This window comes from Clytia hemisphaerica, unplaced genomic scaffold (assembly GCF_902728285.1).
Source record: "Clytia hemisphaerica strain Z4C2 unplaced genomic scaffold, Clytia hemisphaerica genome assembly, whole genome shotgun sequence".
Lineage (NCBI taxonomy): Eukaryota > Metazoa > Cnidaria > Hydrozoa > Leptothecata > Clytiidae > Clytia > Clytia hemisphaerica.
The window spans coordinates 311,317-327,619 of NW_027103727.1; the positions used below are offsets into that span (position 1 = coordinate 311,317).

The window sequence follows — 16,303 nt, forward strand, 5'->3', positions numbered from 1 at the left end:
TACATACAGTTGTCTGTCAAATTACTTTCATGAGAGACTGATTTGGAACTAGTTGGAACACATTATTTAGTGAAATTCTCCTCTAAAAAATCATTAAATTCCCGGAAATTTATCCCAAGTCCCAAATTTGAATTTCTAAGGTAAAAACTGAGCTTTATTCAAAGTTTCCTGATGTTATATGGGTATTGATCATTCCCAGGCATGTCCTCTATCCTTCCAATGGAGTTATAAAAGCAAATAATGGCCTAAAGTCCTAATTATAAGCCTATATTTCCGTTGTAAACAAGTCCGAAAATTTTGAAAAATTACCTTCGGCGTCTTTGATCCCGATTTCTAAAAAGAGAAAAAGAGAAAGTGTTTATGAAGTTATATTTTTCTTAAAGCTCTATCCTTCCCTGAAAAAGTGTTTTTTACAGAATTAAAAAAGCTTCTTTAGTTGTTGAAATATTTGGGATTTTGTATGGGAAGGTAAAAATTTTTCGCAAATCTGACGTCAATTCAGTTTCTCCGCGTTGGAACAGCCGTGAACTACCAAGAAGTGGTGTATTTACCCCCTGATTTGCCCACAGTGACCCTGATTACAGACAATGAAAACCACAAAAAACTTTCCCATTGCTCCTACTACAAAATGACTGGTCAGAAATAAAATTGGTACTACACCATAAAACCGCTTTATGGGTGAAGTAGGTCCAAAAACGATAAAAATCGCCTAAAATGGGCATTTTTACCCCCTGGTTTGTCCATTTGCACCCTGGGTTTGTTAGTTTTAAGTCAGCATTGTCATCTATCAAGATATATTACACGAAAATCAAGTTTAAACTAGTTTTGATGACGTTTTTACCAAGATTAGTGGTGAAAATTGCTCAAATAAGGTAAAAACCCATAAAAATGGGCAATTTTACCCCCTGCAGCCCTGAAATAATACTAAATACTGTTTGTTTGAAATTTTTCTGATGTATTGTATCAAAGTCTATCATAACACCTAGTTTGTGTCTCATTAAAAGTTGTTTGGGTAGGTCCCAGACTTAAAAAGGGTCAAAATTTAGTTAAAATACCCAAATTTTCCCTCTTTTTCCCCAGGCAAACCTATAAAAATAATTTTTCACAAAAATTATTTGCCGAAAATAATCATCAGCCTACCTTGAAACTTTTTGCAAAGTTTCAAAGCAATTGGTCAACTGATTAACTAGATACAGCAAATTATATCATCCCTGGAATGGCATTTTCCTTAACAAATCCTTACAAAGGGTAAAAAGTACCCCCTAAACTCGGGCCCAGTATGAAAAATTGACCAGGAGTTAGCTTTGGGGACCGACCATTTCTTAAACTAGGATAATTGAGGATTCCAAAAATATATAGTTTATCCTGTAGAATCTTGGGTTAAGCAAAAGTGCTTATTTAAGGAGATATAGGATTTGGCTCCCGGACTATACCTTCTGTAAAATATACAACTATGAAAATCAAAATGGCGACAAGCATTTTCAGTGGATCATGGATTTTCTTCATCATCCAAAATTCAAATTTACAGCTTTCTACCCTTTATTTTCTGGTAGAAATTGGTGTATTTGTTTTGTTGAAAGGCTTATCTTTAAAATTCTCCTCATTATAGGCTCTAAAATTGACATTTTTCAATTATTATGCATTATGCATTATGCAATATGCATTATGTTTTATGCATTTTGGACCTGCCGTTGCCATATTCCATTTAATCGATATTTGAAATAATTCTGTGTCGAGTTTGAAAAATCAAGCCACCAATTCGTTAAACGAGACAGATCTAGAAATAACCATTTTCACACGTAGCATCATCGAATAAGTTCCAATCTTGTTCTAATTTACATATGAACTCCATTTTAGTGTCCATCAGCAAAATTCCAGAATCAGCTTACTTGAAATGATTCTGTGTCAAGTTTGAAAATCATGCTACGTCCTAGCCTAGATCTTTGTTCACAACGACAGATCCAGAAGTAACCTTGTGTAGCTTCAAGAAGTATGTTCCAATCTTATTCAAATTTACACATGAGCTGCATTTCTGTTTATTTATATTTATATTAGAAGCCATTATTTCGGGTTTGAACAAAAGCTGGCTCGCCAAGTTGGCCCGGGCCATTTGGCCTACCATATGGCCCACCTTTTGGCTCGCTGATTTTGCTGAATAAGCAGTTTTTAAAAAAGCGAGTAAGAGTCGATCGTCGATATAAGGGGAAAATTACGAAATTTATAGACCCGATTTATAAGGTCTATTATTTATTACGGCTTATTACGGCACAATATTTTAGGTCATTGAACACACGAGGTTCTATGTTCAAGGTCAGTTTTATAAGATTATTATATATATGTGAAGAAATTCAAAGAATTTCTGTCCAACTATCTTCTTTCAGGAGATTTGGGTGGCAGAGCAGCATATGCATTTCGTCCTTATTAGGACTCGTCAGCACTGCATACTGCACAAGGTAACAGCTGCCTTCCTTCCAAAAAATGTTTTACGCACAGGGTGAAAGGGACGATATTATTGTCCATACGTTCACAGGGAAGGGGTCAGTAGTCATGTGTCACGCCCATGTAAAGATATTTTCTGAAACAAGCTAATCGAGCTAAAAATCACAAGAAAGTATTCAAAGACGGAGGTCGATAAAAATTGAATAATTTCGAACAGGTCTAAGAAATAACGAATACACGAATGAGGTATGGAATGACCAATGGGACTTTAGTAATAGGGTACCGAAATTCATGCAAAGGACATGAAATTTTCTCTACCCTAGCCCGCCCTCACCCTAAATCTATATTCTGGAAGTAGAAAAATCAAGATCAGTGTTTTCCAATCATTATAATATCTTTAACACTATAACATTGAAGAATATGTAGTTTTCAATAAAAAACAAAAGCTACATCACATGTCTAAATAAGTATCAATATGAAGAATTTTAAAAGTTAGCCTCAGTAAGACCCTTAAACGTTCTGATGCTATACTCGAGCTTTTTGTAGTAAATATTATCCAAAGTCTAAAAATGAAATAAAAAATTTTGTTTTTGGAGACGAATAAGAACAGTATTTTTAAAACGAAAAAATGTCCCAGGGTGAATGGTTGTTAGTTTGCTACGCTGAAAGCCCAAACTTACTATGATTTTGACTAATAGAAAATTTGTAAAATGTTAGACATGACAACGGTAAATCAAATGGTCAAGACAATTTACCAACTGACAAAAAGCGTATACCTAGAATATGAATTAAAAACAAAACAAAAATACCTTACGTGGATTAATTTTCGTGATTCTCGCGAATTCTGGCCATTTTCACGAAATTTAGGCCACATGAAAAATCCGGGAACCAATGAATCGCAAAAATAAGTCAACGCGAAAATTAACCCACTAAAGTTAAAAACTAATCAAAACCTTTAACAAATAAAACAGAATAAATTTTGTAAAATTTTTACCTCCTTTCGTTTTTAGCAGAGTGTTATGGAATATTTTACAGTCTAAAAATATATGGCAAAAATAAAATAAAAACGAAAAAAAGTTTAAAAATCTTTGACAAATAAAATAAAATAAATTTTGTAATCTTTACCTTTTTTCGTTTTTAATAGTCTTATAGAATATTTTACAGTCTAAAAATATATGGCAAAAATAAAATAAAAATAAGTTTAAAAATCTTTGACAAATGAAATAAAACAAATTTTGAAATCTTTACCTTTTTTCGTTTTTAATAGTCTTATAGAATATTTTACAGTCTAAAAATATATGGCAAAAATAAAATAAAAATAAGTTTAAAAATCTTTGACAAATAAAATGAGCGTCAGCATTGTTATAAGTTTTCTTTTAAGAATTTGCAAATCCAGCTAATGTGTTTGTGTGAAGTTAGCATTCCAATGCCTTATCCTTCAAAATACAGTTGTTTGTGAAGGGATATTAATGTCCAGCCTGAGGACTTCTTACATAATAGATCATTTGGTTTGAGCGATAGAAACACAAGAGACTTTTTCTATGAAAACCTTATTACTATTCTATTGAAACTAACTTATTCTAATGAAAAACATCAAATGATAACGTTTGGGGAGAGCACATCAAGCGTTACTAAGATAAACAAAACATGTAGATTTTTAATCATTATACATGGTGTGGAAATATGTTAGCTGAATACATCGACTTGTAAGAAGGCAAAAATACTAGGATTTTGAAAAACTCGTCTTATCTTTTCTGAATAAATGTGAAAGCACTGAGACAAAATAAACAAAAGGGAGAAAATCAGAACACAGTAAACAGCACTGTTAAAAATCTACAAAAAGATAAAATGAAAGAGTGGAAATTTACCAAATCAAAACAATCGTTCACGGAGGAAATCTATCAGACTCTTTGTCAATGTAAATGGCAAAGCTGACAAAGAGATTTTACTTGGATCAAATGATGGGTTCCTTGATCGGATACACGCTTCGTTCATGTGATAATGTTTTGCTTGGAAAGTTTTCTTCCAGAATGGTGACTGTCCTTTTACCAAGAACGTGTCGCGCTCTTTGTGACGGATACACAGTTCCTTATCAAATTGAACAAGATTTTTACCCTCTGGACCATCGTTCAATCTACCAGTACATCCAGCACACACAGAAATTTTGCCGTGAATTTGAAGGAGTTCAAAATCAGTGGTTGTTGTTTCAACATACTTTGGCTTAGGGGGCAGCTTGTTTTTTGTAAAGAGAAGTTTCATCCCATTCGAAGAAACACTAAAATTATTTATTGTGGCCTCATCATTACATAGGATGTCACCAAGGGTCGACGAACCACCACTGAGAGGGTTACCAAGGGTCGACGTACAACCACTGAGAGGGTTACCAAGGGTCGACGAACCACCACCGAGAGCGTTACCAAGGGTTGGCGAAACACCACTGAGAGGTTTACCAAGGGTCGACGAACCACCACCGAGAGCGTTACCAAGGGTCGACGAACCACCACCGAGAGGGTTACCAAGGGTCGACGAAACACCACTGAGAGTGTTAACAAGGTTTTCTTTATTCGCCACAGAAGTTGATTGGTGCTGATGAAGATTGTCAGGAGATTTCGGTCGATTTCGTTTTCTTTTAGGCTTTTTTCTGCCGGCTTCAGGGTTGACGTTGAAGGTGGTGAGCTTTGTCAGGTTTCCAGTAAATTTCTTCTCCATGAACCAATGAATGTATCGAGGTACGATGTCTTCTTTCATAGCCACTCCTAAAGTATGAGCGCATATTTCTCTGGTACCAAACCCTAAACAATTTCGGTCACAGGATATACCTCCAGACATCAATACCTTTACAATGTGAGGATTGCGGCTGTCGGTGGCGCTTTTCACAATGAGCTCATTCTTGTTGAACCCAGGGCGTATGCCATCTTTCTGAAGGGCTTCGGCTTTATTTTTCAACAGCGATACATCTTTATCACCAAATAATTGACTGAGATTGTCGATGCATTGATGTGGGCATTCATTCAAGCTTGAACTAGATGCAGTTGGTGCAGTGTATTGGAACGCTTTGACCATTTTGTACTGAGCAGGGTCAACCAAAACAGATGCTTTTCTGATAGAATCAGGAGTGATTGGGCCATCACCAACAGGAACTTTCTTGGAGACATCTCTTAAAATAAATGGAGAATCAAGACCAACATAAGCACAGCCCACATCATATTGCTGTTTCTGGACAATGGATTTCATGTCGTCAATGAAGGATGCTATGTCTTTCAACTCAAAGTTCTGCCATCTTTTAATCTTTGCATTTATCGATTCTGAAAGATTGGTTGTTTGGATGCAATCTCCGAAGCCGTTCTTGCGACTATTCTCGAGAAGTGTATGGTTAAGCACATCTTCCTTTTTGTGGGTAATGAAATAGTTTGAAAATCTGGGTTTTCCATTTTTCTCAGATTTTTCAAGATCGTCCCATTTTGGAATGAGAAGCTCAACTCTCTCATGATAGGCCTTGGTGGATTCAGCATGGACAAGTCCATCTACTCCAAATATATCATCAATAATAACATCACTAAGTCCTTGTGATAGACGTAATGTGTCATTACAATACATGGAAATGTTCTTTTTCACATGTATAAAACACAGGAAGGCAAGTGATCGAGGGAACTCACGAGCAAGTGCATTTCTTAGGGCTTTTTCCGAGTCTGAACAGTAACCTTCCAAATGTTGACGGATTCCTTGTATTTTGGCAGTTACTTTTTGAAACAAGGATAGGTAAGTCTCCTCATCTTTCAGCAGACAGAGCATCATGGGACCAATCATTGCTGGTGAACTTTCAGTATTCTTCACATACAAAGCTGTATTTTTGTAAGAAGACACTAATAGGAAAAAGCTACCTAGCTCAAAAGTTATGTCTGAGTAGTACAATGATTTATCTTCTGTAGCGTTGCAACAAAAGTTTACAATATCATCAATTTGGCGATCATTGAATAATATGACTTTCATTGACTGGTCGTCGAGTTGATAAGTTCTGATGAACCGATCTGTGTTGCTTTCAACGTTTCTCATAGCATTGGTGATTTGATACAATGGATCAACAGTCTTAGTTTTCTCTTTGGATTTCTCATACTTAACTTGGCGAACATTACGCGGTAATTGACCAAGTGCACCAACTTCCTCCATCGAACTAACAACATCATAGTGGGCACGTGATGGATTGGGTATTGATTTTACTGATTTTAGTATCTTCCTGCGAGTGCTCGTGTAAGTGCGCAAAAATGGTATTGGGGCTTTTGAATTTCCATGCTTTTGAACTTTTACTTCGTGCTCAGGACCATTGAATTTGTAAGACAGAAAAACAAGATTATGAATTTGGTTGTTCATTGAAAGTGACACAAATGCTCTCTTTAATGTTCCATCTGATTTATTAACATAGGAACGTCGAGTAACGATTACCATGTCAGTGCTTGGATCATCTGCATCATTATCATACAAGGATATTCTGGAAACATGTCCTGATTTGGTGCGGTGGACTTGGTATTTCTTTGTAGCGGTTTTAGATTGCTTCCAGCTACCAAGGTCATCACAGAGGACATCAGCAGGATCTTCGAGTTTATCAAGGTCGACGATGAAAGCACCATTGTTTTTAACATTTCTTGGAACGGATGTTGACACCAAGTGATTGAACACAAAAGGGGTATTCATCAAGATCGGAACAACGGTATCATTTTCAACACAAGTCAATTTCTTGGGGTCAATAAGAAGGACTCCTTTGCTATTGTATTCAGTGGCTTTGACATACATTAAGTGCTCAGATGGTATATTCTTTATGCTGCTCCTAAAAATGATCAAAGGCATAGTGATAACTTTCCATTTTAAAGTATTTAATGAATACCATAAATTTCTCTAATGTCTTTATTTTTTATAACTGGTCTTGTAGTTCCTCATAGTGTCTTTAGGGGTCTTAGTCCCCTCCAAAAAAATTACCTCAACCCTTTTATCTTAGCCCTTCCAGAAAATCTAAAATTTCCAAGCCCCTCCCCTCCCCCGGACACATGTTTTGGGGATTTTGTGGGAACACTACTTCGAACCATCTGAGGTTGAAAATTACAGATCAATAAAAAAATTACTTACAATTTCCTGTCATTGATTAGTTCAGTTGTGTCATCAATTGGCAACGACATTGCATAGTCCAGAAAATCTGATTGCATGCTATAATATAAATTGATAACCTTTCAAGACTATGATTACAAGCTCTAACACAATAAGAAAGCTTAAACCTTTTCCTAACATTGACCTATTTAACATTTGGTGATGTATTTTTTATTTATTAGTTATTTTTGTAAAATTCCTTTTGAGATGAATAAATTAAAATTTAAAACCCTAAACTTAAATAATGATTCTAAGAGCTTTTGAATAGAAATAATCCAAGCAACCCCCAAAGTTGAAACCCAATAGGCAATTTTGTGAATTCTAAAAAGCCTCTAAATCTATGAGGGGTGGAACTTTTTAAGGAGCTTTCAACAAAAGGAACAAGATTACTCTTACCCAAGTACCCAGTTCTTTGCTCAAAAATCAACCCCCCTGAATCCAGGCGTAGAAAGCCTTGTCATACCCAAGCTAATAAAGGAAAAAAAATATTAAAAATTAGAGGGGAATTTACCTATCATCAGAGTCATATGTTCCAAAGAAACTAGGCAAATCAACTTCCAAGTTTACGTATCTGAAAAAAATAAGTAAGAAATGATATACATATCTGGATAATGTTCTACTTCCAGATCCTTGATCTGCACTTTCTTATACAGTGGGACAACAACATTGAAATAAGAATTAACTAGCAACCTTTTTACCCTATTGTTCAAAAAAAAATTCCTTGTTATATCTTTTCACTGGATAAATAAAATTAGCTGTTCAATTATTTCAGTCACCATTTAAGTTTTTTCACCTGTTACTTGAAAAGTAAAGTTGTTTCACTCTTCAATTTACCTTTTTGGTTGTTCATTCCTTTCCAAAGCATCATTGCTATTTTCAGAATCTGTGGAAACCAATATGACTTCGTCACTGCTTTGATTTTCCATTTATTGAAATTTGAAACTAAATGGGCAACAAGGTTACAGATTATTACATTAACGTCAGTGTCGTACTGAGTTCTACTTTATAACTTTAACCCAATAGTATAACTGGTGAGAAACTTGTCCCCGGCCCAAACAATAAATATTTTTTTAAATGAGATAAACAAACTTTCAGTCAAATTCAAGTATAAATTTTAAGGCCTTTTGAAATCTTTTAAATTTTTGTAGTTTTCGTAACTTTACAGAGGATAAAAATTCCTACCTATAAAGGGACCATTTTTGTTGTTTTTGTAACTCTCAAGGAGCATTTGGAATGTGTCCTTAGAGGGCTGAAAAAACAGGTCACCCCTTAATAGCCCTTCCCATCCAACAAGAAAACATCCATCAAGAAACAGGCCCCTCTTTGTAAACCTTGACTCAAAAATTGCAAACTTAACATGTAATTAACAATGTCGTAGCAACCGGCAATGCCCCCCCCCCCTAAATAATTTTTTCAAAAGTGATTTTCTGGAAAAACAGAATTTAATAATATTCCTTTTCTTCCTATATCACAACTATTAAGCAGCTATTTTGATGCATTCTTAGGCTAAAATTTTCAAAATCGCCCCTCCGGCCAAACCATTGTTTACCCTCGCAGTGTAACTGAACTTTAGCCCCCCCCCCAAACACAATTTCAAGACTTAATCACACACAATTAAGCTAATTAACTCTGCGGTTAAAGGTCCTTCCTTAAATCAGAAATTTCATCTACTGGGAGGTACAAAAAGGATCATTATAAATCTCCAAACTTTTGAAAATAAGAACATCTCTGTATAAATTCTATGTGAAAGAGTGTAAAACAAGATGATTATGACTTGTGTGGCCCTAACATTTTTGGGCCTCAAGCTGAATTAAAAGTTGGAAAGGCCCCCAAGCCTAGGAATGGCCAGGACCAAAATCCCAGCTGACGTGCATTTCAAGACTTAATCACACACAATGTTTCCCTGAAGTCTGCAGAGTTTTATTTTGAAGCCCCTGAACATGGTCCAAAAAGGCTCACTGTGGGTCGTGGATTAGATAGGGGTGGACAGGATTAGTCAAACTGATGAACTGATGATACACTGTACACTATACAGTAGGTCTTTTTTCAAGATCTGGAATATCTTGGAAAGTTCAACTTTCTCCCTCGTTAACCCAGGCTTTAGATAATTAAAACACCTACCGGTTAAGCATTGATTCAAAAAATAATAACAAACATGTTTCTTCGTCAGTGCTTTCCAGCGTGGACTTTTTGAGAAAATAAAATTAAATTCAGCAAGTAGAATTTTAAAAACATGAACATCCATAGAAGATTCTGATTGGCTAACGAAAATTAATCAACCAATCAAATTCGTCAAAAATGTAAACAAAAACCCGTATCGGGAAAAAGCGGGGATAATCGGAATAAAAACTCAGGGATGGAGTGGTCAATGGTCCTTAAGAGGAAAAGGAGCGCGAGCCAAAAGGTGGGCCATATAGTAGGCCAAATGGTCCGGGCCAACTTGGCGAGCCAGCTTTTGTTCAAACCCCATTATTTCCTAAAAATAAAGTCTTTTTGAAAACAAGAAACTAAAAATGAAAGTGATTTTAAGGTAGAATTTTCACTCAGAAAGCTTTATGCAAACTATAACATGAAAAAGTTTAAAAAGAAAAATCACTACAAAGTTTCTTTGGTTTGAAAGTCTCTTGACCACAAAAGCAAAGAAAATGTTCAAGAAAGTATGAATCAACACACAAAATCAATCTCCTCGCTTCAACCGCCATCTTGTTTTGTTTTGAAAACGTTTGTTGTTTAAGGAGCGCGGAATCAGAAAATATATCTTTTTTAGCCAGTACCCGACTTTCGCAAGCTTTTCCCTGTCCAGACCACAGATATCTGGAAAGCCCGAAGGGCTAGATTTGCAGCTTTGTTCAAAAGTGAAGCTCATCTTTGGAAGGATTTCCTACCAGAGTCACGTGACTAAAATATGCAATTTCACCGGTTTGAGAGATGTGAAATAGCGTTTGCCGCCTACGTTTTTTGATCTCGCGCTCCAAAAACAATTAAAATGCTAGATCCTATCCATCGGCACGAAATTTAAAAAGTCAAATTTTTGCTTCACTTTTTTTTGCTTGAGAAAGCTTAAAGTTGCAAATCTAGCCCTTCGGGCTTAGATATCTGTGGTCCAGACGGCAAAAAGTGTGTTACTGGTATTAAGCGCCGTTTCTACCAAAACGGACAGACAGAAGGAAACACGGACACAAAAATAGTGACACTCTCTTTAAAGGCCCACTCGCTAGCGCTGGGCCAAAAAAAAAGAAGATTGTAGTTGGATATAAAAGAGAGATACGGATTTAGAAAAGTTGGCCGAGAACCCGGTTCGGCGTCCCGTGTTAAGAATAATATGTCAATATTGTGTTTTAGTTTAGTATTATTTATTGACCCTGACTGAAAATAAATAGAATAGGATAGAAAATTATAAATTATAAATGACATATGTACCAAATGTAATGGAAAAAATAATAGTGTCTGATATATGTTTTTGTATATCAGGGTTTAGATGCAATTGGTTTGTTTTGGTCTAATCCGGACTCTTGATTTAGCCTCACTTTCATGCCCCTTATAAGGCCACAGATTTTCCACATGGGCCTTTTTCAGTTCTTCAGTTCTTCAGTGCAGACTGCTGTTTTTTTTTGCTGTTTTCATATTTATCTCCTGTTACTGTTTATCTGTCAAAATGCTTGCTGAAAGACTATTCTTTTCATAGTCCAGGAGCTGGAGCTCAACTACTTTTTGCCTTTGAAAATCTGATGGTGGAAAAAGTAGAGAGTCCAGTGGAACCCACAAATTATGTAACTGAAATTTTCAACTGCCACACCAAATTTGAATTTAAAACCAATCAGAATTCCCTCTCTTTTTAATTTATTACTATGGTGTTCGCATATTTAAGGGGGCTAACACCTTAATTATGTAATCTAAAATGGTAGAAAATAATAAAAAAATAAAAAGGGAAAGTAAATTCTATCTGTTTTAGCAAGAAAAAGTTGGAGAAAATAGCTCATAAAAGAATAAGTATTTCACTTCATTTCAATGTCAAATAACTTACGATTAACAAAATATCTTTCTCGCCAATTATTTCGAACATAAAAACGAAGAATTTTCTTTTAAAAATTGTAAATTGATCGCACTTTTCATTATCAAAAACAAGCATCTTAAATACCATCACCAACAGACCAACCACCATGAAAGGTTTCTTTTAAGCTCTTCCATAACTCAAGCTACCATATTTCCTTCAATCTCGAAATGGTTTATTTACATCCCCTTGGTTGAGTCTTCTAAATCTATATCTCTCAAATGTACTCAAAGCAAAAAAAACATTTGGCCAAACGCGTGTGGCCAATGCTTTCTCTTCTCTTTCGGTTTTTGACACAACGAGCGAGATCTATTATTTATCTTAACATTTTACCGTTTTAGTTTATAATTGACACTCCAACGCAAGTCTTTGAAAAGCAGCCGTGCCTAATCATAGCAGCCGTGCGATACTTGAAAACGAACAGCTGAGTAATCAGATCAGAAAAAAGTTTTTCTTTTGGTGCGAAGAAAATAAATTAATTGGTTTACAAACAATGAAAAAATGAAAACCTTAGGACAACCAAACACCCTCCAGTTTCGGGTCTCTTTAAAACAGCAAAGGCGATGTAAGTGTAATTGATCTAGAATACGTTGGAGATCTTGAAAATATAAAACAATAAGCAGACTGGGGACTAAGTTGCCTGACTGAAAACATGCATTTTCAATCCATGCGTTTTTCTCCTAAGTCAGTTTAGAGTGGCACTTCGAAAGGAAGAAACATGGTTGGAAAATATGAGTTTTTGCAAGTTATGTTTAGAGAAATATAAAACAAGCTCTGACTCACGATACAAATTAACAGATACAATAATAGGACGGCTCCAAAGCCAAGGAATTACTTTTTTAAATAACAATGCTTAAAAGAATCTACGACCGTGTGTAGAAATGTTACCGGGGAATCGATACCGTTGTGAAAGCTGAAACCCTTAAAAGGACATGGGGACGATCAACGTCTCAAAAGCGCAGGCACGTTGATCTAGATTCGGAACTCGAACCTGGTACATCAGAAATCCAGGTAACTGTGTGTTATAATTTTACTCTTTTTACGTGAGTAGGGGAATCCCACCAAGTCTTTGTCGGTGAATCCTTGTTAAAACAAATCGAAATTGAAATCATTACCTTTAATGGAACCAATTTTGGCGGAAATTTAACTTCGAGATGAGAAAACTGAACTCGAGGGAAAATTAATTCGGCGGATAGTGAAAAAAATTAATTTTGCGCGGAACTTATAATTTTCTTCCCGCCAAAATTAGTTCCTTTAAAGGTATTCAATCTTCGTTTCTTTAGTTGACTGAAAGTGACGCGGAAGATTTCAAAAAGAAAGTTGCAGACGTGTGTGAATTTGAGTTGGGTAAACTTGAAAAACAAAGCTTTGTAACAGACGTTTCGGTCGAATCCTTGGTATCTTTTGATGACGTTGCATATTACAAAGAAGTGGAAAAACTTTGTCCAGTACTGACACACGCCATAAATGGAGCAATCAAAGGAATTGGCGACCCAAACAAGTACGGAGTTATTTTCACTGTGGTATTTTTTTGAAATTTTGAATTCATGCATAATTTTAACATTTTGAATTTTTGTTGGTTGATCATTAAAACTTAAAACGGGGTGTATTTTAAAAATAATCTTCTTACCAAAGTTAATTATAAAAAAAATTGTAAATAAAGGTTGTTTTTCCAAATTTAAGGCACGTTGGAGCCCGTACTCTTTGCATTGGATTACTTTTTAAAGCGAGATATTTCAACAGTCGGTCAAACGTAGTGACACATCGCAATGATCAATTATTTTTTGCATCTGGTGCCAAGCGGAAATCGTTCAAATGGTTTAACCAAATGTGTGTCACCAACAGTTATCGAACGGCGTTGAAGAAGAATAAAGAGCTAGCTAAAAACCACGACGAGGAGGTTCTCGAATGGAAAAGAACAATAGAGGCCAGTCCCGACGAACCAGCATCTGTGGAATAGGCGGTAATCTTTCATTTATTTAAAGCAATTAGTTCAACTCATAGATTTGCTAAATCCTATCATCTGGACCTTTTCCAGAATGTTGACATTTTTACATTCAAACTGAGTTGATTTTTTTCTTCAGGATGTTTCCGATAATCTTGACATTAGAGTGACAGCGAGGCATCAAGGAAACGACAGTAGAAATCAAGATCTCCACTGGCTCCATCACATTGCAGTCAAAGATCGAGTTCTTTCTTCTCAAGGTAATCAAATGTTTTTTGTTTTAGACTAACGTGTTAACCCAACCTCTATAAGGATTTTGATATGAACTTGATATGAACAATTGATGGGAAATGAAAGTGAAACTCATTTTTACATTTAAGATCATCGACCCAAAGATTTTTACACAAGCTTTGGAGTATTACCGAACACAGAGACTTGTCAGCGTGTCAAAGAGGAATTTATTTTTCTGTGTCAAATGCGACCATCAACCGTTTAGAAACGAGCGAGAACGAAATTTACACGAAGAGATGATACACAGTTTTCATCGGTGAGGAAACTTGCTCGAAAAAATATATAATTTTGATAAAGAAATTTAAGTAATAAACATAAATAATAATAATAATAATAATACACAAAGGGGTCATAGTTAAAAAATATGGTTTTGAAAGAAATATATTTTAAGCAGATAAATAAATAAATAACAATTCTTAATTTTTTAGGAATCAAGCAACAGAAGCGAATTCAGATAAAGACCACATCCTCAACTATCAAGAAGCTTTATTCACAATCAACCTTCTACTCAGAAATATTCACGATGCCATCAGGGAGGGTGATGGAGAGCGGCTCTTGAATTCTTATAAAATTGTTTTGTTATATTTCAAAGCTACGAGGCATCATAAATATGGTCTAGCCATCTTGAAGCTACTTATCACAATCGAAAGAAAACCTGACAAAGCATTCAAATTCATTTGGGGCCGATTCGTCAACACCCACGGATATCGTGGAAGAAGTATATCACGTGACCTCCACCTAGAGCATTTAAATAGGTTTCTAAAGGGGCTTATCAAAATAATGTGAACGAGAAAAATGCCAAAAGAGTCGCATTGACTATAAAAAACCTACAAAAAATTGTAAAAAATTTTGAAAAAACATTTACAATAAAGGAAAGTAAAAGTTCTAAGCGAGCACAGTCATCTATCAACGATATTAAAAAACTAACACTTGCATATCAAGAAGCAGACACTTTTAAGAGAGAAGCTGGTAGGGAGTACGAGTCCTTTGGTAAGTTTAACAAAAAAATCTTATCAAATCTTAACGATAATTTCATGACTTGGTTTGCAAGAAAACGACGTGAATTCAAAGACAATATTTTTGTATTTGATGATGATGAAGAAGAAGAGACTAACGAGGACAGCGAAAATGAGGAAACTGACGACTCTGATATTGAGACCGACGACTCTGACTCGACTGACGACGAAGTACCTAATTCGAATCGTCTTTTATCATTATGTGACAATTTGTTAGGAGAAATAGGAAAACTAAAGAAAACATAAGGTTATCATATTTTTTGTAAATAGATTTTGTAAAATGTTCATTGTCTTAGATTTTTGTAATGAAAAAAAATTCACTTAAAAAATTAAAAAACAAAATGACAACAGCATTGGTCCTTATTTTTTGGTATACTGTATTAAAATAACATTTAAAAAAATATGTAAAATCCTAACTCCTAATCTTCATCAGTGCTACAATCAGTAAAATGGGCTGAAGCAAGTGAATCTTGATCTGAAAAATAATTCACGGTATCTAGGACCATGTTTTCTATGGGCTTATTTTCAATATCCAGTGTCATATCATTAGGGAGCGGTCATAAAGTATCTACTAGGGGGGGTGGAGGATTCTAGGGGGGGGGGGTTCGAAATTTTTTTTCGAGGGTTTAGGGGGGGGGTTCCAAAATTTTTTTGACGGTTTAGGGGGGATTCCAAAATTTTTTTGAGGGTTTAGGGGGGGGGGGTTCCAATTTTTTTGGGAAACTCAAGAGAAAATGTAGGAAGACTAATTTCATAGTTTTACGTTTGAAGATTTCAAAAATTTTTCGGCCTTACCGCCGACCATAATTGATCTTATTGGATATATGTACATTTCATATTGCCATTATTTGGGCATCATCGCCTTGCCCTTTTGGTTTGTAACATTGAGCTAGGTGAGGGAAGTAGATTAGTGGCTCTCACAGCTCATCAGAGTGGTTTGAAAAAGTACTTCTTAAAGGAAATTTGTCAAAACAAAGTGTCTTTTACCTAAAATGGAGGTGAAAAATATTGAAATTTTCGCGCGTCGGCGCAAACCATGGTATGAATTCTTTTTCGCGTAAAAATTTTACTAGTAGGGGGGGGGGGTGCGAAAAAATATTGGGCCTTATGAGGGGGGGGGTTCGAAAAATTTTTCCAGGTTAGGGGAGGGGTGCGAAATTTTTTTTGGATTTTTCAAAATATCCTCCACCCCCCTCTAGTAGATACTTTATGACCGCTCCCTTAAAAACCAAGTTCACAATTTGAAGTATTTTGTTAGCAGCTTTGTCATTCACAATACATAGTTTTTGGACCAGAAAGGTTTTTGAGTCCATTTTTTCCAGATTCTTAGCAATTTTGCTAATCATTTCAGGTGTTAGCCCATCAGCAATGGCAGGCGGTATACATAGTCCAATCGAAACACTTTCGACATAACCTTCCAATAAC

At 35.5% G+C, this 16,303-nt stretch overlaps 1 protein-coding gene across 1 annotated transcript; it reads right to left on the reverse strand.

Annotated features, from left to right (window-relative positions):
• Window positions 1-4,311: 4,311 nt before the first annotated feature.
• LOC136804848 (uncharacterized) lies at window positions 4,312-8,616 on the reverse strand. The gene is made up of 4 exons (XM_067061367.1): window positions 8,410-8,616; window positions 8,087-8,146; window positions 7,558-7,635; window positions 4,312-7,261 (listed from the first exon to the last, which is right to left on the reverse strand). Exons 1-4 carry the CDS (start codon window positions 8,499-8,501, stop codon window positions 4,312-4,314), a joined length of 3,180 nt encoding a protein of 1,059 aa, XP_066917468.1. The 5' UTR covers window positions 8,502-8,616.
• Between the last annotated feature and the right edge of the window lie 7,687 nt (window positions 8,617-16,303).